Source organism: Sipha flava, unplaced genomic scaffold (assembly GCF_003268045.1).
Source record: "Sipha flava isolate LNK unplaced genomic scaffold, YSA_version1 38_pilon_pilon, whole genome shotgun sequence".
Lineage (NCBI taxonomy): Eukaryota > Metazoa > Arthropoda > Insecta > Hemiptera > Aphididae > Sipha > Sipha flava.
In genome coordinates, this window is record NW_020273099.1 from 821,442 (window position 1) to 844,958 (window position 23,517).

At 26.2% G+C, this 23,517-nt stretch overlaps 3 protein-coding genes across 4 annotated transcripts; 2 read left to right on the plus strand and 1 right to left on the minus strand.

Moving 5' to 3' along the window:
- The first annotated feature begins 2,663 nt into the window (after window positions 1–2,663).
- LOC112688313 (RNA-binding protein cabeza-like) lies at window positions 2,664–11,875 on the plus strand. 2 transcript variants are annotated; one of them, XM_025561451.1, is made up of 10 exons: window positions 2,664–2,845; window positions 3,592–3,795; window positions 4,004–4,147; window positions 4,454–4,490; window positions 8,650–8,678; window positions 10,375–10,505; window positions 10,565–10,694; window positions 10,770–10,970; window positions 11,038–11,494; window positions 11,573–11,875. In XM_025561451.1, the coding sequence occupies exons 1-10, from the start codon at window positions 2,833–2,835 to the stop codon at window positions 11,604–11,606; spliced, it is 1,380 nt and encodes a 459-aa protein (XP_025417236.1). In that variant the 5' UTR covers window positions 2,664–2,832; the 3' UTR covers window positions 11,607–11,875. The 2 variants fall into 2 exon arrangements, with proteins under 2 accessions (XP_025417236.1, XP_025417237.1); XM_025561452.1 differs by lacking the exon at window positions 8,650–8,678.
- A 2,720-nt stretch (window positions 11,876–14,595) lies between these two features.
- LOC112688384 (bax inhibitor 1) lies at window positions 14,596–19,954 on the minus strand. Its single transcript, XM_025561548.1, has 5 exons — window positions 19,905–19,954; window positions 15,264–15,493; window positions 14,976–15,202; window positions 14,741–14,911; window positions 14,596–14,676 (listed from the first exon to the last, which is right to left on the minus strand). Exons 1-5 carry the CDS (start codon window positions 19,952–19,954, stop codon window positions 14,647–14,649), a joined length of 708 nt encoding a protein of 235 aa, XP_025417333.1. The 3' UTR covers window positions 14,596–14,646.
- A 375-nt stretch (window positions 19,955–20,329) lies between these two features.
- Window positions 20,330–23,517, plus strand: LOC112688383 (DNA primase small subunit). Its single transcript, XM_025561547.1, has 8 exons — window positions 20,330–20,562; window positions 21,851–22,007; window positions 22,091–22,222; window positions 22,322–22,546; window positions 22,621–22,828; window positions 22,895–23,100; window positions 23,168–23,352; window positions 23,483–23,517. Exons 1-8 carry the CDS (start codon window positions 20,469–20,471, stop codon window positions 23,500–23,502), a joined length of 1,227 nt encoding a protein of 408 aa, XP_025417332.1. The 5' UTR covers window positions 20,330–20,468; the 3' UTR covers window positions 23,503–23,517.

The window sequence follows — 23,517 nt, forward strand, 5'->3', positions numbered from 1 at the left end:
CTACTATACTAACAAGAAATGACTGTTCTCGGTACCGCACGGTGGGTTATTTATTGGACGGTCACATTTATCAATATTACACAGGTCCCAGAAATACGAATTGATTTATTTTGATATCATAAAAATGTTCACTAATATTTACGTCCAATGAAAAAAAAAATGAACAAATCGGTCGACAAAATACTGAGTAATTCAAAATAGAAATAATTATAGTAAACTGATCACGTGGACAAAAATAAGGAGAGAAGAAATTCATAATAAACTCGCACAAATTACCCATAGTCTGTTTATTTTTATATCAAGGCCTTAAGAATGTACAACAATATTAATGTCAAGTTATTAATGAAAGAAATATTTGATCGGGAAAAAATTAAAAATAAAAGAAAAGGTGGGTTATTTTTCGTACCACCGTGAAGAAATGCTTATTTTTTTGGTGGGACATAACGTGTCCCACCATGCCGCAAAGAGTTAATTAAATTGAATCATTAAATTGAGTTGAAACTCGCATCAATACTCGATTAAGAAAATGTCACGATTACTATAATTATTTGATTATGCCCATCACTAGATAAAATATCAGACATGCATCGGTTCGACACACGGCTATTGATATTATCTATTAGATAATATGATTGCGGAACCTAACCTATGTTGAACACATCGAGAAATTGGTTACGTAAATTAAGCACCTACTTCATAATTAATCACTATTACATTTTTACTGTACATAAATTATTATAATAAGATTTGTTTAAATAAATTATTAACATTATGATAATTTGCATTTCCATTCTAGTCTTTTGCTATTAAGAAATTTACAAATGTTCGGTTTATTACAAAGTCTTTGTAAATCTTCATTTTTTCTTTTTTCGAAAACTCCTAAATCATTAAACACGTAATACTGGATAGTATTATTAAATTAGTAAAATAGTTTATTTAATAATTTATTTTTTAAATCATATTATTATTGTTTTAACACGCCACTACGCATAAACTCGGGATATAAAATAATAAAATGCGTATTGGCAAGAGGCGAGCAATGACGAGTTGTGGGGGAACTTCCACGATTTACTCACGATTATTTTTAATTTCTTTGACTCGTTACGCGCTTACCGACAGTCGATGAGAAACCACGAGTGACTAGGCGAGTAAAAATAATCGTTTTACTTGACGATTAAACACCTGCTACACGACTCGTAAAGTATCAGGATTGACGATTATTCAGCGAGTCTGCGAATCGTGTGGGACCACCTTTACTTTATTATTTATTTTCTATGGTATAAGGTCTATGTGTAGATATCCAATGTACCTAATTAATATCAATTAGAGAGAGCATTGTATGCTGAAGTGATAACCAATATACCTTTTGAGCTTAACATTTTTATAATTGTTTTGCAACCATATTATCTATAGCTAGGGTTGCCATACGTCCCGGTTTTACCGGGACACTACCGGTTTTTAACCAAGTGTCCCGGTGTCCCGAGAAAGTGTTTCGGGACAGCGATTTATCCCGGTTTCAAAATTTTACTCAATAAAATATCAAGAAAATTGAAAACGACAGAAAAGATCGGCTTTTCACGGTAGAAATTGAAAATCTCGTAACAAAACTTGAGAACGAGGAATTATCAATAAAACTAATTTTGTAAGTCAATTTGATGAATTTGATGTATTTTTTTACAACTATTTAAAAAAATGGAACAATTCAAATCAACATGTAACTCATTTAAAATCAATGTTATCGATAACATTAGCCCCAAAGATAATAGAAAATTGGGAAAATGTTAAAAAATCAGTAATCTTTATAAAAGCTCTAATGTCAAACAATCTTAATTTTGATGAATAAATGTTTTTCGAACAATTCAAAATATTTGAAAAAATTAATCCACGAAATGACGAGTGATATTGTCAAAAAATAGAAAAAAATTGGATATATACTTTCAAAATATTTACTGATAACAATCATGCATTTTCTGAGCTGTTAAAAGTTGTTAAATTTATTTTTGTTTTGTCGGGTTCAAATGCACTGATGAACAGCACATGGATTAATATAAGATAATAACTATAGATGTAAAAACGGTATATTATAAAAACGAGCTTCAAATAATAACATGCAATAATACATCTTATGAAGAATTTTACGACCAAAGTTTGGGAAACGAGTCTTTATTAAAACAAGTTTGTGGATCAGTCAAATATGTAATATAATCAACAGAAGAAATTTTGAACCCCAAAAGATCCGAAGACTTAGAAAATGAATTATTATGATTATTATTATTATTATATTATTTCTATACATAATTCATTAAAAAAAATATATATATATATTTTTTTTTATATAGCGAGATATATATATATATATATATTATATATATTTATAATATTATATATGTTTAATATTTATCCATTCAAAAAGTCCCGGGTTCTGAAAAATAAAATCTGGTACCCTATCTGTCTGTGGTTCGACAAAGCTCGTTCATTGTCAAGGTGCCAGTATACTGAACGCAAAATTTCCCGTTGGTTCGGTCAAACACGGTCGGCGTCACTTGTTTGGCGTGAGATGGCACGCCGCAAACAAACGCCATTTTGAGACGATTACTGACCAGGTACTTGGTAGACACCACCCACCAATTGCCATCTAAACATTATACTAATACTATACACACACACACATATAAGTATACGACGAACATACACAGCCGTGCAACGGACGCTCTCGACAAACCAACATAATACGATTGTCAGCCGCCATTGAATTTGGTTATCCATACTCGTGTGTTAGTAACGCTTGTTACCTAGTTTTGCTCTTCGAATTCTGTAAATCTTCGTCGCGTTATGGCGAATCCACGTAAGTACTATTTTTGGTATCATACGCATCACGCACGTTTTTACGTTGTTTGACGCGCCAACCGTCATCTACAGAGGCGATCGTCCGCTTGTTTGCCCACTGGCCGGCTGGCCGGCCGGTTAGTTGTATTACCATCCACTATAAGTGTTTTTATTTTTTGTTCTCGATCGTTTTGAACTTCTTTTTAAATGGTGAACAAATCGTTCACTGTGCCTTAAATTGATTATTAATGGAATCAAAAATTAATTTCGCCTGCGACTAAAATCGTGTCTTTCCCTGATCAAATATTGACTATGGAATAGTTCTCCCCGTCTATGTGTTGACATCTTTGAAGTACTGTTATCTTGATATTCGTTACGTTTAGTTGAATACGGAGTTTTTGGGCAATCTACAGTATTTTCCTTTACCTTGTCATCGTTCTTTACTGAAATTCTTTGGCCCGTTTTGTAATCAACCGCCATAACTCTTGTTCGGTTTATTAGTAAATTTCATTGATTCTATGATTTAATGTATTTAGTTAGCTGAGTAATTTAATTAAGTATCCCATTGATATCATGGATTGCTTTTAAATGTTCTTAAAACCTACTGTAATGTATTATAACAACTATCAAAGATTTTTAAATTTTTCATATTTAGTTTATTTTTGAAAGATACTTGATGATAATACAAATTGTAATTCAAAAGTTTTATTAAATTGAAGGCAAGCCGTTACAAGATATTTCATTCTTATTAATTTATGTTATTAGAATATTCTACTGGTCAATATGGTGGTGGCGGTGGTGTAGCTGGTGGATATGGTGGATATCCAGCATATGGTGTTCCTCCTCCAGGCCCCCCTGGTTATCAACAAGCTGGTGCTCCGCAGTCACAACAAACTCAACAACCTCAAGGCTACCCAGGAACTGGTGGCTGGAACCAACCACCACCACCGCCTACAGCTTCAAATCAAGGTATTCACTTTGAATTTAATATTGATGAAAGACTATCAAATAACAATCAATAGACATTTTTTTGTTATTTAATTTAATTGATGTGTATATTATGACTCTTTTTATTTCATTGGTATTTTAAATCTTAAATCCATATTTTATTTTTAAAGAGTTAATATTTCAGATCTTATAACTACCCTAATTTGTTATATTAAATGTTCAAAAATAGGTGGTGGATATCCTGCTTATGAACAACCTCCACCAAGTTTTAGACAGCAAGGAAGCCAACAAGGATCTTTCAATGGTTCAAGCGGAGGTAATGGTTATGGTGGACCTCCTTCAAGTGGATATGGTGGACCTGGCAGCTTTGGAGGTAATTTAAAAATGTTGATTTGGTAGTAGTATATTTTTTCACCCAATACTCAAATTTCTGCTGAAGTATTAAATTGTATTATTGTTATGATTACAATCAAATATTATAACATATTAGATTTTATTAATTTATACTTAAACAATATAAAATGAGTTACTTCATAAGTATCAAATCGATGATTTATCTGCTATAAGTATTTTCACGAGTACAGTATTCAAAAAAATATAATCATACTACTGCTTAACAAATATTATTAGTTATATATTTTCTTATACTAATTTTATTCCTTTTTTTTTTATTATTAAGGTAGTAGACCAGATCGTGGTAGCGGTGGTGGATATGAGTAAGTATTATTTTATATGTTTTTCTTATGTTTAAGTGTTAATTTTTAAATTAAGCGAAAATAATCTTTAATTAGTTTAATATTTTGTTCAGATGACTACAGTTATTTTACCATACATTTATATATATGTATATGCTTGGTGTCTTATTTATAGAGTATAAAATATAAAATTTCATAGATATATTTAATATTATCTTCTGAAATTAAATAATATTTAAGTATTGAATGCTTTAATAAAGGACTTGTGAATTCCTACCTTTAATATTAAACCTTTGTTTATGTATATTTTCTGTATTCATAATTATTAAAAAAAACATCGTGGATTTGACAAATAATACAGCATTTTATTGATTCAATTGATATTGTACAACTTTAATAATTATGGTAAAATATCTGTGGTGCCCTTTTACTATATTTGAGCATTTATTAAACAAAAACTTATAGTGGATGATATATTTAGGTTTATTTTTAAGTAATTTTATTTATAGTGTAAATTGTTGTTGATAATTTTTATTTTTTGGCAAATATTTTTATGACCTATAAAATAGTTCTTAAAAATATTTATTCTGAAATGGATACATGCATTATTTACATATTTGGTAAATTTAATTTGTTTTTTTTTTTTTTTTTGTTGAAAAAATTTCAGTTAAGAAAATGTGAAAACCTGATTGGTGGTATTTTATATTGATATAAAATGATTAATAAATGTCATTCAAATGTATTTTAATTATATAAATTAAGTTATCTTTAGAGTAAATGTTACATTTATAATATATATATATATATGTATATATGTATATACTATCATACAGTATTGATATCAACAATAAATGTCAAATATGATATTAAGTTGGTTATATTCATATGTGCAACAATATGATTTTATTTTATTATTCAAATTACCTTCATAGTAGTAACATAGATATTTATAAACAAATTGAAAAATATGATATGGTGTAGTATAATCTTATGTTCCAGTACTTGAGGGGCCTCAACACTAGTTTTTAAAAAGTACATTATATAGGCAATTTCTTAAAATATTATGTGGTTAGTTATTGTATCTTGTAAGTTAACATTAGTGTTAGTAAGTCAATTTAGATGGTCTTCATATGTTGCATGACATTATGACCACTAAAACAAAAAAGTGAGGATTAACATGTAATTTGTTACTGATTATAATGTAATTGCTTATTGTTTTGGTGGTCTGATAATCATAATATCATCTGACACTAAATAATTATGCATATTTAATTATATTTATTTTTAATTTATGAACATACGTTTTCTTGAAATGTAAAATAAACCCAAAAAGAGGTCAAGGTGGTTTCACCTTCCATATTCCCCTATAAATATGCTACTGAAGCCACTTAAACGTCTTGTAGCTAAAAAATAATTTACTATAACCCCGTATTTATTAGAATAGTGAATAATCAATGAACACAGTGAATCTTACATAGTTTAAGTAAATACCTTTATTTTTCCTTTTGTGGAAAATAGCTTTCTATACTTAAGTTTATACTTGTTCTCATTTTAGAAATTGTTGTTCCCAATTTAATAATTTATAAAAAATTCATTAGATGGTAGAACAGTTAGTATTTAAACATGTATTATTAACAGATCATTACAGTTCACAATTGTATTTTGACAATCTAATATTGATTATATAATAAGAATAACTAATAAGGTTATAGGATAATTGTATGTATTGAATTGTAAGTTTGCCTCGGTGTAGAGAATCTTCTCTATAGTGTGATCTCGGCATAGCTCACACTCCACAGTTGAAACAAATTATCAGATATCTTATAATAATATCTTTGTAAACTGTTTGCTTGTGCTGCGTTGAGTGACGATGACAATATGGTTGAGTTCATCAACTTATTAGTAACAAATAAAAAGTGAAATTTTCATCTTTAGGATACAATTCTACTTTTAACAGTACATTTCTAATTACCTAGATTACCCAGATTTTAGTTTTAAAATAATATATAAATTCTTAATAAAATTTTCTAAGTGATATATATATATATATATATATATATATATATATATATGGATATGAGCAACTCAAAGTAATAAGAGAGCCAATTTTTAGAACTTAAAAATCTAGCGAGCCATAATAAAAAAAAATGAAAAAAGTTCATTGAAATTGACCATTAGCTTTCACTTTCAACTATTTAATTTTAAGAATGAACCATTACAATAAAATAAGTGTCTAAAACCTATAGCTATGTTAGTCATAATTATTAATATATATATATATATATATATATATATATATATTAATTATTAATATATATATATATATATATATCACACTTAGTCATTTAATGATTTAGCTGGAGTTCAATGCTAGAGAAAATATAATATCTACATTATATGATCAACGTGATAAAATTAAATATTAATAAACTCTAAAATGTGATGAAGTGATTTGAAAATATAGGATAGAACAGAAATAAAAGTATTTATGTTGGATGTGGGTCGCCAGATGCCCATCATTGTACCATCTCTTGTGATACAATTCAATGAATATTTTAGATAGTTTAATTATTTCTACTTGAAAAATTTGTTATCATTTTTAAAGTTATATTGACCACAATAATTAAAAATATATTCCAACTGATGTATAAACCAAGTATTGAAAAATTTAAATCAGTTTTCAAAACTAATGTATTTTGGAGTACGGTTAAATTTAGATATTGTTATTTTCAATCATAAATGAGCTGTTGAGAGGCCCTTTAATATTGAGAACTGAATATTAGAATGATTTTCTTATACATTTTACACTAAATACATGATTTTTTTATATTGGTATTATGGCCCTCTAGGACCATCCTGGTCAGTTGCTAGCATCTTCCAATCTGTTGCTCCTAGCTCCTCCACATCATTATTTATTACATTTTCCCATCCAATTCTAAATATGATTCTACATAGGTGTATTATTTAAATAAAATAAAAAGTGTAAATATCAATATAGGTGAAATACATTAAAAAGAAAATTTCAACTTAATAGTATAACATTTAAATAAAAATTCTATTTTATTATTTATATAATAATATAGATATTTGCATATATTGTAAAATTTTCTTGTTTGAAATGTTATGTTCCATAATTAAACCATATATGAATAAATAAGACAATTTTGAGTAGTAATCACATTATTTATTTTAAGAAATGTTAGTATATGTTATTATTGTGAGTGAAATATCTAGGTACTTGTGTGTAATATATTTTTACACTAAATTTAAAATATGGTAGGGAAAATTAAAATATAATCCAATGTTAACCTAAAATAAAGTATTATCTGTTTTAAGTCTACTTGGTTGAAAGTTTAAAATATTGTTTTCAATTATAAAGAATTACACTGATGACTAATGTTTTTAGGGTATTTGCGTTCACCTTTCTTGTGGTGTAAAAGTAAATATCTAATATTACTATGTTGTGCAATATATTGGGTTTTAGAATGCATTAGTGATTTAAGCTTAATATATAAATATAAATTTAAAAATAAAATGTTTATAATATTGAGTATGTGTTGGTTAATCAAAATATTTATTTTGATTAATGCCATGTAACATGTATATGTTTCTATAATTAGTGCATTTAGTATATTTAATGTTTAAAAAAAAAAAGATTTACTCTTATAAATTGTTCATAGTGTGTATGTACTTAAATCTTGCTAAACACTTGTGTTATTTGTGTAGGTTTTTTTTCTCGTACTTGTTCTGTGAATATGAGTCACCTTATATTTAATACATTTATATGTTTACAAAATTTAGTTAGGTATTTAAGTAAAGGTTTATTTTATTAATAATTTTTTCATAATATTTTGACAATTATTTTTATTTTAAAATAATATAGTGCAACTTTTTATTTCTGTTTATAAACTAGTGTTTGGGGATAAACTTAGTTATTTTAAGTTATTTATGTTTAAATATTATTTCTTAATAGAAGGTAATTAAAATTTAGTTAATTATTAAACTATTTTCATAAATAATAAATATTTAATTTAATATGCTCATATAAATTATTATAATTCTCTGTAATTTTTTTTTAATTATTTTTTTTTTTTTTTTTTCTATAAATAAATTATTTATTTAATTATCAACTTATAAATTTAATCGTGTTTGATTGTGTATGCGATTTATTTTGTTCTAGCTCTGGCGGCAGGGGTGGTTTTAACAAAGGTAAATAGCACCGTATTCAAGTGGTGCTTTATATACATTTTAAGTAAATGGTTCATAGGCGCTCAAATAAGTCTGTTAACTATTTAAGTATATATATCCTCAAATGCTGATACAAGATAAGTTAGTTATCTTGTCAAGGTAATATTTCTAACCTGTATTTAGCAACTCTTCGTCATATTTATATACTATTGAACGGTATTTATGATATTTTATTCCATTTTTCTAAATAAAAAAAAAAGTGGCGTGCAAAGTGGTTAGCAGTTTCTCACAGTTATTTAATATGTAATTTAAATATTGTGAATTATAGGGATCTAGTCTGTTATACTTTAGTGTGGTGAAATATTTATAAATATTTATATAAATCAATATATCCTTAAAATTGTTCCTTTATCAAATTAAAATTTTCTTCTAGTTGAATGATTTTACTTTAATATTACAATGTGTTGTCTTATATATTAACACATTATTTACCTAAAAATAATCTAGAATAAATTAAAAAGTTTAAATAATGGTTTGTTTAAAAATGTATGTGTACTGTAAATTGATTTTATATTACATATAGTCTTCAGTTATCTACTACCTACTAGATAAAGTATATTAAAGATGGATTTTATTTTAATGTGGTTCATAAACATCTTTTATTTCCGGAGTACTAAATATTTATACTGATTAATATTATAAATTATTAGGTTATCATAAACCTTTTAATTTAAATAAAATCTATTTTGTAAATGTATAATTAAATTAATAAATAGTTACTAATAAACAATTTTATGATATAAAATATGTTCTATAATTCGTTTTTTAAATATATTTTATTATAATTATAGGGTTAATAATCTTATGAAATTTCAAAATTTAAATGTACAAAATTAGGACCTTGTAAAAAAAATCATAATTACCATTCGTAGTTTGGATTAAATAGTTTACCAGTTTGTAAAATACTTGGGTTTAAAATATTAAAGTGAAAATTGGTAGACAGGATTTATTAAATAACTACATATTGTGGTCAGTTTTTGTAGTTATTGGTTATTGTAATTAGTTCATCTAGTAAATTGATGGCAAATGGTTTTTTTTTTTTTTTTATTTTTGGTCTTATAGTTATTGCAATGTATATTTATAATTAAGTAAGATAATGATCATTATGTCATTTTTTCTTACACCAATTATTGGGTTAATGTTGGAAGGTTCATTATACTCTAGTAATGGTTTTATTCACAGGTTATTAATAAAATGTATATTTTATATTAAGTAAAATTTATCTTTAATAAAAGAGTGTGTATTGGTTAAATGTGTTAACTGCGCCTCAAAAATGCACGCCACTGACTGTCTGGTGCAGTTTTTGTTGATTAGTAGTTAAAAACAATATTTTATTTTACATAATGGAGCGAGTGGCCCATGGTTTTATTTCAGTTTGTATATAAAGTATTTTCCGTTACCTGAGTCCTCCCCAAAAGTGTTGTTATATTTGCTTAATATTATTTTATTTGCAACTCAACAATATTTGAAAATGACTTAAGTTCCATACTTTTTGAAGACAATGATATAGTTACCAAACTTTTATTAATATTGAAATTTTAATTGAAATAAAATAAAGATATATTTTCATGGTTTACAGAAGTATCTGATAGTCTTGGTTTTTCTATTAAATTAAATTAAATTTTATAATTTTAAATAATTTGTTGTTTTTGTTTAGGTAGTGGACCTCCCAATGATCGTAGTGGTGATTTTATTATCCAAGAAGACACAATATTTGTTTCGGGAATGTCTACTAATACTTCTGAAGCTGATATTGAACAACATTTTGGTTCAATTGGCATTATAAAGGTTATTAAATAACTTAATTAAATTAATAATATATTTTAACATTACATTTATTTATTTAGATGGATAAAAAAACTGGAAAACCTAAAATTTGGATGTATAATGATAAATCAACTGGAAGGCCAAAAGGAGAAGCAACTGTTACATATGATGATGCTCATTCTGCTAATAGTGCCATCTCATGGTTTAATGGTTTGTATTTAATAATTTTTAAGTATTGTTATATTTTGCTAAATCAAACATCTTATTGAGTGTAATTGAATTTAGGAAAATCATTTAATGGATCCACAATAAGTGTTCAATTGGCTACAAAGAGGGATAATTGGCAAGGTGGACGTGGAGGTGGTAGTGGTGGCGGAGGTGGTCGTGGAGGATCTGGTAGAGGCCGTGGTGGATATGGTGGATATCAAATGGATGATCCTGTATCAGATGATCCATCAGATGGAGGGTTCTATGGTGGCCCTAGAGGTATAAATTATATTTATACTATTTAAAGAATTATAATATTTTTAAAAAATAAAATTTTAATTTTCAGGTGGCAGAGGTGGTGGAAGAGGTCGTGGTGGTGGTAGAGATGATCGTGGACCACCCCCAGATCGTAGAAGAGATGATCGTATGGGTGGTGGTGGTGGTAGAGGAGGTGGCCGCGGTGGTGGTAATGATTCAGGTGGCCGCGATGGTGATTGGAAATGTTCTAATCCAACTTGTGCCAACACAAATTTCTCTTGGCGTCAAAACTGCAATAGATGCAATGAGCCAAGACCAGAAGGATTTGGTGATAGTGGTGGCAGACGTGGAGGAGGTATGGGAGGTGGACGTGGAGGCCCACCAATGCGTGGCGGACGTGGTGGTGGAATGGGTGGTGGTCGTGGAGGACCTGGTATGGGTGGTGGTCGTGGAGGTCCAGGTGCTGGTGGAAGAGGTTTTGGCGGCGGAAGAGGAGGACCTGGTGGCCGAGGTGGTGGTGGACGTGGTGGTGGACCAATGAGAGAGTAAATATACATTTTATTTATTTATCATTTAGTTTCATAATAATGCAAATTCTAATTTATTTACTATTTATTTTCTAGTGATAGAAGAGGAGACAGAAACCGTCCTTATTAATATAATTTTAATACATATTAAACAAAAACTCAAATTTTTAGCTATCTAATATTTTTTTTATACATTCTTTTATTGACAAAATATGCCTTGTGTATTTGTAGCTAGATACCTAGACTAAGTAGAATAATTCAGAAGTCCATGAGTTCATCAATTATTATTAGTTTTTCTTTTTTGTAAATAATAAGGTACTCATATGATGTGATGAACAAGATTTCTGTAACCATGTATTTGTTTTCTATTCTAAATATAATGAAAATCGTAATTTTTTTTTTCATTAGAGCAACATGTGTGACCTCAATTTAATTTTTCTTAATAAAATTGTATTGAGTTTAATTATTTTTGCAAATTTTTTTTTGTAATTTAAAATAATAACCAACAATTTTGAATATCATGTATTTATTAATTGTAGAAATGAGAATTTTAACTCTTTTTGTAAATCAAAACTTTCAACTCTCCTCAGTTTAATGACTTGAATCAATCTGTATCAGTATTCGGAATTTAGAGTCTTAGGTTGACTTGCAAATCCATGTCCTAATTTTATTGTTTTAGTCTATTGCAATCTCGTTATGAAACTATTTATGATTATCCATTGTCATGGATTTTTACTCTGAAATTGTTTGAAATATTCAATATGATTTATTACTTTATACCACACGAGTACCTATAATAAAATATACGTTTAGATTTTAAATCTGATATCAACTCGATTATATTAATATATCTGTGGTTATCAACAATCCTCGAAATCCGATAAGAAGTTGATAATAGTTGTACATCAGTTCAGCAATTGGTGAGTTTTGTGATTACTGATTTGTGAATTGAATTTGATAAGTTGATTGAACTGAGCCACCGATTACTGAAACACTGATTCAACTCCTACAATTAATTTTTAAGAGTTTACTAGTTCATAAACTACCCATCCCTATTTTTAAGAGAACATTATTTTGCTTAAGAAACTAATAACTTATGATCTTAATTTACTAGAACAATGTTAAAGTTTTTATTGATATCACCCCCAACCTAACCGAAGTCATATCCTTGTGTAAAGAAATATGAACTCCAAATAAAAAAGTTAAGGGTTGTTGTAATTTAATCTGTGCTTGGAAAGTTTCTTCAAAAAAGAATTTTAACTAAATCTTTTTCAATTCTTGGTTTGCTAGTTTGAAGAAAAGTGATTCTCTTTGTTTCAATAATTTAAAAACTTAATTATATCTATAATTAAATATTTTTCCAGTTTCGAATTTTACATTTGACAATTTCTAATAATTATTAGTACTATTCGAATTATTGGTTTTATAATTGTATAATGAAAACTTTAAAAAAATAAAGCAAGCTCCATTTTTTGGGTTTCTGGTTAACAGAATACTGATTCAGATGACCCTATAAAAGTTGTAAAAATTGATCTCATTATTTATTGATATCTACATTAAAGGATATTATACAATAACAATATCTTGTGTGTTTCTTCTAGATACTTATGACAACGTTATTCAACCTGTTATGCACAGGCCAATTTCGAGGATTTCGGCTTGGGTTGATTGCATTTCAAAAAATTCTAAATGTATCCATTCATTACATGATGCCCATTTTAAAGTATTTATTTTTATTTGAATATTTTTAGCAATTTTACTCAGAAATCTCTTCTGTTGCATTCCATTTCATTTTCCGTACATCACTGTATTTACCATATACTGCTAAGCAGAGGTCGAAATGGCTCAAGATAAGTGGAGGGATGCCTTATAATTCAGATTTCCTGATATCATCATAATATCCTTCAGACCTTGCGTACCTATTTATATTTTTTTTTTATAGTTCACATAAAGTATATTATCTTAGTCCGTGGCTCTAAATACGGGTATAATACGAGTTACAAAACGGCTTATACTAAACATGATCAGCCGGGCGCCCGGGCCTGAATGTTAAAAACAAATATTTTCACTGAAAAAAAGTCTTGTATATAAATGATAAGCATATCATTTAAAAATATAAGTATCAGGAGGAATGCGTTATTCTATACAAAACAAGTAGAGGGATGCCATCCTACCGTATCCCACCAATTTCGAGCTCTGCTGCTATCATTATTACTTCCTTATATGATCACATACCAGCAGTAAAAATAGTCTTAACCTATAACCAGATATAACTAGTAATCCTATAAGCTTCATGGTCAGTATTAGAAAGGTTTTTCATGTGCCACTAGTGATAGCAAAAAAAATTTTCTAATTGTTTTTTTTAAACAAGTTCTAGTAATAAAATTTTGTAATTGAAAGCCCTATTAGAAAAAAATTAGATAAATGATAATGTATAGTGGTACAATATTACTACAATATAAACTATACACTACCTATAGGTTAACAATGTTTTAAGTATGCAATGAAAACATTAGTTGTGATAGTAATAGTTACTTGTGATAGTAGTCTACATAACAAGGTTATATTAGATCAGGTAAGGTCATTATGGTCAGATAATTAGTAATCCTCATAGTTAAGATAAATCTACTTTTAATATTTAAATTAAAATTTAACTTGATACTTAATATATTTTATAACAAAAAATAAGCTTTTGGTAAAATTTATATTAAAAAAATATAATATATTTAACCTTGGATTATACATATTAAAAATAACTGTTTATTGAGAATGAGATAATTATAAGATTGCTGAATGCACCAAATATCATAAAAAAAAAAATTAAAAAAATATACGGTTAAAGTAACAAATGTAGCCTTTTAATATAAGAAAAACCATTATTACAATGTAAAATATTATATATAATGCTATTTGATGAAATCAAACCTAAATAAAACATGTTGTATGCTCAAACCAACAGATCAATTTAGACATTAGATACCTTTAGACAGACTAATTAATATCTTAAATATTATACAATTTACAGAATACTTATATGCATCAATATATCAAACTAAAATTTAAAACCCGCTATTAATTTTTCTTAAATATAATTTTAAATATTTGGTACACAGATGATATTCAGTTGGTAATATTATTTATTTTTAAAAAATAAAAGGATGCACTTCCATTCAGTCTTTGCGCTTCTTTGATCCTTGTTCCTAAAATAGTACAATATAAATTACAGATCTTTAGTTGAATTACATTATATTTTTATTTAGATACTTTTTGAGCCAAAATGATAAGCAGCCTTCTGAATATGCCAATAAAGTCTACAAAAAGATCAACAGAATGTGCAATAAAATCCTTGTCTCCAGCTCTCCTTTTTTCCATAATTAATTGTGTGTCATACAAAACAAAACCACTCATGAGTGCAAGACCAAGGTAAAGATAGCTCTGAAAAAAAAAATCAAAAGATTATATATAACAATTAGCTTAGTATAAAAATGATCACACATACTTTAAATATAAGATCTGAGCCAAGGAACAAGTTAGCCAGAGACATTACCATAAGTACAGATAGTAATGACATTAAAGTACCACCTAGGTAGAGCCATTTTCCACGATTTGCAAATATGGCAGAAAGACTGAATGATGTGAATACTAATGTTGATGCCAAAAATGCTGTTGGTATGATACTAGGATCTACATGGATGACATATTCTAAAATTGGACCAATTCCGAGACCTAAAATATAATAATATTAAAAATACTTAATAATCAAATTAATAAAGAATTAGAAACTAACCTGTAAAGAAAGCAAATCCAACTAAATAACTTATTCTAAGGGTGTGATTTTTTCCATTGTCTTGTGTATACATAAGTGCCAGTAGTAATCCAGTAGCACCCAGAGCTGTAATTATTCCGGCACTTAGAAAGTTAGTGAATACATGAATATAAGCTCCAACTGCAGCTGCTACCATGGATAGAGTTAAGCAAGCATAAACATTAACTAAATGTGTACGGACTGGTTTTTCACTAAAAAATAATAATAATAATTAAAAGGACAAAAAATAAATGATATAGCATTCTCAATAAATTATATCATTATAAATAATATTTATTTATTGGTTCATATACAATAAAACAAAATAATAAAGCCAGGAATAATGCTTTAAGTGTATATAGTTTTGTAATTGTTGGGCTACCATAGTATTAATAGTAGCTATATAAATAATAAAAAAAATACTTATTATAAAATATATGCCAATTTACTTTTAGACATAATAAACAAACATTAGAAAAAACCATTGGTATGAGCATTGATTAAATATATAATTATATTTATGTTATATATTATTTATTAATATAACATAAATGTAAGTTTATGTAATTTAATTGATGTTATGAGTTACATAAAGTACTTATTTTCTTATTGTTTGTAAATTATTTAACAATAAACATACTTAATTAATTATAAAGTAGCGTTTTTGTTTTTATTTGATTATTAAGAAATTGTAGTTCAAGACATTAATTGTATTAAGTAATTCTTTAACAAGTTTATTAATAATTAATATTTTTACATTTCTGAATCAATCACATATCCAGTTATTTTTTTACGGTGGGAGATGGGTAAAAAAGTGTAGTTTGTAGGTAATATAATAAATAGTAATTTTAAAAATATAGAACTAATTTATTAACTATTTTAATTTTTCTATTCTATGTTTTCTCTAGCACATTGATGACATTGTTAGTTTTCATATTCATATCCCAACATACGTTTAATTACGCAATACCATTTGAATGATTTTGGCCCATTGAATTTTTTAAATATGTTTTTAAATTATATAGTAAGGAGAATGACCATTCTTCCTTTGCAGTTGATACAGGTTTATATGTTTAAAATAATTATAAAAAACATAGCTAAGTAATATAGAAATTTGTTTCATAGCAATACAAGTTTATATTTAAAATTTATAGTTGCATATTTTGCATGTTTGACCATTTCTCATTTATAAGTGCATATTTGATAATTATTTATATGAAAGAATAAGTTTTTTAATTTTATAAAAAAAATAAATTTATTTATTTATTTCTAACTGAATCCAATAAAATTATTTAAACTACAAAAGAACACGTATATTCTGCAAAAATTGAAGGATTTGCATAAGCTAAAGAAATTGATGACAAAATTAAAAAAGTTTTGAAGAAAGATGTTGGATGTGATGAATTACAAAAAATATTGAACATTTTAAATGGACAAAATGATATTAGTAGTAGTGACCTACCATTTTTTTAAATTCACACTAATAATTTCTGTATAAGTGGAATGTTTCTTTTCTAATTATAAAAATATTTTCGCTGATAACAGGTCATTCAAATCTTATAGTCCAATCTAATGATCAAGATAATTAATACTATACTAAAATAGAAAAAATATATTTATTAAATTTAGACAAAAACTCAATATAAGATAAAAACAAATCTGAAAAAAATAAAATAATTATCTCAGATCATCATAGATATGATATATCTATCATATCGTAACTAAAAATATTATTATTTATTAATTTAATTTTTTTATTTATGTAATAATTATAATAATAAGTTATATTAAAACTTTTTTAAATGCATATTTTAATAGCATATTTATTGGTTCTTCAGGGTATTAATGTATGCATATTTCAAGTTTTTTAAGGGTATAAAGTTTCTAGTCCTAGTTATAAATATTTGAACAAGTCTGTATTATTGGGAAAACATCAGAGTTTATATTGAAGTAGAAATCAATAGCATTAGTTTTTTCAATTTACATAGGTGATGGTACACCACCTGTTTAATACCCCATTTAAAACAGAATTATTTATATTTAAATCAGGGCAATTATCAATAATTTCTTGGAACATTGCTATAATGCCTAAAATATAAAGAAAATTACTTTAAACACACTGGTGAGATAAAAACCTTTTATTAAATGTATCTAAAAAATGATCCAAAAATGGAATAAAAATTAATATTTTGTAAAACTATTGTGGACTTACTTACAACTATATAGTTAACAATTATTTTGTCATATCAAATTTTTCTTGGATACCTGGAATATTTTTTTGAACAGTAAATGCAGTTTTTGATGCAAATCTAGTAAATTTTTTTTTGAGGAAATCTACTAAAGGTAAAACTAATGGCCAATATTTTTATTAATGTAAATAAGGTGCTTTGAAAATTTAATTGTTTTATTGCAGTTATAAGTAAACTAGCTACACTTTAGTTGAATTTTATCTAATGTAGATGTTTAAACAGTGGCACTGCAAATAGAGCTTTTATTATATACTTACTACGTATGACTTATAATTTTTTATTATTTGCGTTTGTGTAAATTGTAAAGTTTAATAATATTTTAAACATCTTTCATAAATAATTTAATTTAATTACATTTTACATAGTTATTACATAATTTATTCATTATTTGTGACAGCTGTTAAAAGTGAGTCTGATCATTTTCACATACACAGGGTAATATTACATTTATCATTACTATCTAACAACAGGACTAGGAAACTTGTTGTATAATGGCTGAAAAACCAATAAAATACTTACGTTTCACCAACAGTGATGACAATTCATAATAAATCTCTTAATTATATATTACTACAACATTATTAATTTATCAAGGGTAAAATACAAATATATTAGTTAAATTATTAAATTATATGATTTAATAATTTAGTGCCACAGTAATTATTACTTATATCACATGTTATAATAGTTAATTCTGATATTTACATCCTAATAGTCAACATATTTTGAATTCATACCTAATTCATAATTGAATCATTATTAAATATTTATTACACTAAAATTGTACAATAGTATCAAGTTAAAATAAAATTATATAAAATAGTAATGACTAATAACTTTAGATGATAAAATTATGATTGTATAAAAATACATTAATCTATATTTTTAAATATTACTTATTTAAAAAAAATAAGTGGGCTTATCAATTATATGAAAATGCAACTAGACACATATTCTTGTAGTAAACTATTAGGACATTTAATATTATGAAATTCTTCATTATTGGATCATAAAAATAAAAAATATAGTAAATAATAATAACCATATTTAATAGGAGAGGAAAATTAAGTACATACTTTAAATGTGTGTCTTAGAACCAAATGTAAATAATAAAATAAACATATGACATATGAAACATCACATAAAACCCCAATTTTTCTAGATTATTGTAATATATATAACAATATTTCTTCATTAAAAATACAAATTAACATAGATAATGTACAATACATAATACATTTGATTCATAAAAGTAATAAACATGACGATTAAACCCCAAAACAATAAATCATAAAAAAAAAGAATTATAGGAAGAAAATATTAAAAATATGAAATTTTCTAGTAAATGAACATTTTTTAATTTTATCAAGCTCAATTCATTGATAAAAAAGAAAAAAGAATAAATAAATTTAATAAAATTACAAATAAAAATTTAAGGCTAAATAATTATAAAATTATTGTAACTTTCAATGTTTACCTTTAATTTATTTTTTCTAGTTTTAGTAAATAATTTATAAAAGATAATTCTTTTCAAAACAGAAAAAACATGTTTCCCTTGAAAAATCTCGATTGCCCAATATTAAACAAATTGACAATAAACAATTATAAAATCATAAATTAAACAAAAGTCTAAAATTTAAGTTTATTTATGAGACTAATTCAATAATATTAAGAATAACTGTACCTTGTATCAATAAAAAAATAATATGGTTAAAAATATTAGAAACTAGTTCAAATAAAAGTAGAAATTTACAATAAAGTATACCTATATAATAAAAATATGATTAATAAAATCTATTACATAGTGAATTACTTTTTTTTATGAGTAATTTAAATTAAAGATATTTTAAAAACATCCCATTTGATAAAAATACATAACTAAATCATGATTTTAATAGTCATCTAATTTGTTGGAATCAGTAATAAATATTTTGAATAATTTATTACATGCATAATGCTTTTAATTAGCATTAATAATTAGTATGCTATAGAATAGGTCTTATTGGATTAAACGAGTAGCTGTTTTTTGTTTAAAGTTTTCAAGGATATAATTATAATCAATTAAACTTATGCAATTGAAATTATTAAACTATGAACGAACAGGACAAGTGTGATCAATTTTGCTGTCGCCGTTGCGTGACTGTCCCATATGTGAACCAAATATACTAAAGCGAGAAAAGTTAATGATTGAGATCGAATCACAATAGTAGTAACCCTATTAAATTCTCACTGATGAGGTGACAACTAGATACTAGAGAACCCGTTACATCCGATGGACAAGTAAAAAACCGAATATCAATCACCGAAAACACTAAATTGGTAGACAACTCAATAGTAATAAGTAATAAAAATTTTGTGCTACGTAATTACTCACATTTTCATCCCGAACGAGCGGGCAAACGATCGGATCCCTGCAGTCGACATTGTTCGGGTCTGCGATTTATTGCCGGGATCAAACTCGCAATCGGCTCTGGTTAAAAATCAAAGTCAAAGTTATTTTCACGTAAATTAAATTGAAAAACAGGTATTCTGTCAGCGGATTCGTATTAAATAATGTTGATCGTAGTTATTCTTGAAAGTATGTAATTCCCCTGCATACAAGATTACTGTCAAGTATTATTGGCTGTTGCTGTGTGACGAAAATACTAGAAAAACACGTAAATAAAAATCTAATGACGTCATTCAATTCTGACCTTGAACGGAACTATCGTCAACCGACCACACAAAGAGTTTACAAAACTTCTATTTACCACGAATATCGTTTTCCCGCCTTTTATTATCATAAAATTAACGTGTAGATAAAAATATACAAAAACTTCATATTTCAGTTTATGCATTACTAAGAATATTTTAATTTATTTCGATTCCTGTAGGCTTACACTATTGCTCATCGTAAATAGAACTATCTATTTTAAGTATTTTGTAAATTTGTGTAAAAATGGTTGATGACCAGTTTCCAGACTATCTCAATGTTTACTACAAAAAATTATTTCCGTACTCACAATTTCACAAATGGCTGTCCTATGGCAACAGTGAGTAACGATGCATTTGTTTTTGAAATCTTATATATACTTCTGCGTTGAACTGGGTTAGGTTATAGTCTATGTAGTTACAAGTTTTTCTCAACAATCATAGTTTTTATATTCTTAATTAATGCAGAAAATTCAGTAACAAACGTAGTAGAAAAGTTGAAATTTTTTATTGCAACTTAAAATCACTAGGGCTTGGATGTTTATACACTTTAAATTATTGTTATATAATATGTATTATGATGCTCTATAAAATGACCAAATATTCATTTAAAATATGCACTAAAAAAAACAATATAAATTATAGCTAAAAAAAAAACGTCAAAATGTGCAGAATAAGATATGTTTCACCTTTAGTATTAAAAATTAAAAATGTTGTATAATTTTTAAGTATTTCATTTTTATTAGTTTTTTTTTTTATTTTTTAATATTATATTTTTATTTACACTATGAGCGTTACTCTGTGATTTAATGGTTTTTTTCATTTGGTCCAACTTGAATTTAAAAATATATTAAGATAAGTACAATTATATGGATTGATAATTTATCATTTATTTACCTGTCAATTTAAATTATTTTTAAAAATGTGTTGAATTGTACAAAAATATGCTAAGTAAAAATTGTAGTAATTGATTTAGTAAAATATTAATGAAACTTGTATTCTGGCCTGCATTCAATTGGATGAAAAAAAAATATGTAATTTTATAAACATCGGAGCTTTTTATCACCTTTTGATATGACTTGCCCATCTCAAACTACTTTTTTTTATGTATATGTTCCTATTATTGCATTAATATTCTAAATTAAAGTGAATTATAGTACAAGCCCAATGTATTTTCAATTTTTCTGTAGGATGTTTAGTCTTTCAAAAGTGTTTAAATATCATATTTATTATAAGGGGTGGATTAGGAAAATATTTCAGTATGTGAAAATAGTAAACAGATCAGTACATGATTGTTATTAATGACCATGTTTACGGAACAATGCAGTTCATCAAGAGAACTCAAATCTCCGGAGGGGCCAATCCACCCATGTTTATTGTATACTCAAATGTTTGTTGAGTCATCTATTATTTTGTTGGTTTTTGAGGGGAGTTTGAATGAGAGAATGTTTATACATCACTGAAAGTTGGTCCCAACAAATTAAACACTAAATTATACCTAATCATTTCGTATAAATTTACTTAATTTCAAAACTGATCACGTTTTATTCATATAAATATAAATGATGAGGCAAATTTTGTTATTAAATCAATGTTTTTATAGTTATGTGCATGTATTTTTTTTTTCAGTAAAACCAGAAAACTTTATAAATAGAGAATTTTCGTTCACTCTACATGAAGATATTTATATAAGATATCAATCTTTTAATACATTACAAGAATTTGAAAAAGAAGTTCAAACTAGATGCCCTTTTAAAATAGATATTGGAGCTGTTTTCAATATGAGGTTTGTATTTTATTTTTATTATTAAATTACAAAAGGTATTTTATGTTTTTAATAAAAAAATTTATTATTTTTATTTTTTATAGTCCTAAAATCTGTCGAAATTATCCTCAGTTTCATCCTAGGGAAAAAGAATTAGTGATTGATATTGATATGACTGACTATGATTCAATCCGTACATGTTGTTCAGGTGCTGAAGTATGCCAAAAATGTTGGAGGTGAAATACATAATAACAATAATAATAACAAAATGTTGTTACGATATTCTTTTTAATTTATACTTATGAGAATCATTAAACTTTTTGTATATGTTGTAGATTTATGGTTATTGCTGTAAAAATTTTGGAACGAGCGCTTCGGGATGATTTTGGTTGGCAACATTTATTGTGGGTATTCTCTGGTCGTCGAGGTATCCATTGTTGGATATGTGATGAATCTGCTAGAAAACTTTCTCCTTCTGAACGTGGAACAGTTATTGATTATTTAGCTGTATTAACTGCTGGAGATTCAAAAAGATGTAATGTGAACCATCCATTGTTAAAGTTAGTTACAATAAATTAAATTTATAATAATTTCAATTTATTATTATATCATTGTATAATTCTTATTTTATCAGGCGTAGTATTTCTATCATAAAAGATGAGTTCAAACAACTGATTTCAGAACAAGATTTTTTGGGAACAACAGAACGATGTAATAAAGTTTTATCTTTTATAGCTGATGAAAAACTAAAGGAACAAATTAATTTACAATTTATTAAGTACCAAAGCAGCATTCAGCGTTGGGAAGCACTTACATTAGTTATTGATAATCATTTTAAAAGAGTAAAAATTATTTAACTATCAATTGTAAATGTTTATTTTAATGAGTATCTATTAATATTATAACAGGGGCTGTTAAATTTTAAGACTAAGTATTGTCTGGAAGATATATTGCTATACTTAGCATATCCAAGGTTAGATGTAAATGTAACAAAAGGATTAAATCACTTGTTAAAATCTCCATTCTGTGTTCACCCAAAAACTGGAAAAGTTTGTGTACCAATCAATCCAAAAATTATTGACAAATTTAATCCAAACACTGTACCTACCATCAAGTAAATTATTTTGAATTATTTATTTTTAGTTAATATGTGATGGGTAAATAATACATTTTTCTAACAGTGTTTTAATAGATGAAGTTAATGAATATGAGAAAAAACAAAAAGAAATTATCAATGATGCAAATGTGAATACAAATCGCTTAAAAGATTATAAAAAAACTTCATTACTGAAAAGTGTAAATATTTTTGAAGAATTTTTAAGAAATTTAGAATATACTTGGAAAGGAAACAGAATTAAAAATAGTGGTAAGTTAAAAGTGAATTAATGTAATATTATTTAGATATAAATATTAGTACTTTTTATAATGGAAATATTATGTATATTTTATATTTGTATTTCAAAAATTCTATAATATAGACTATAATTTGTTTTCAGATATACAAATGGAATTTTAAAATATTGACACCTTT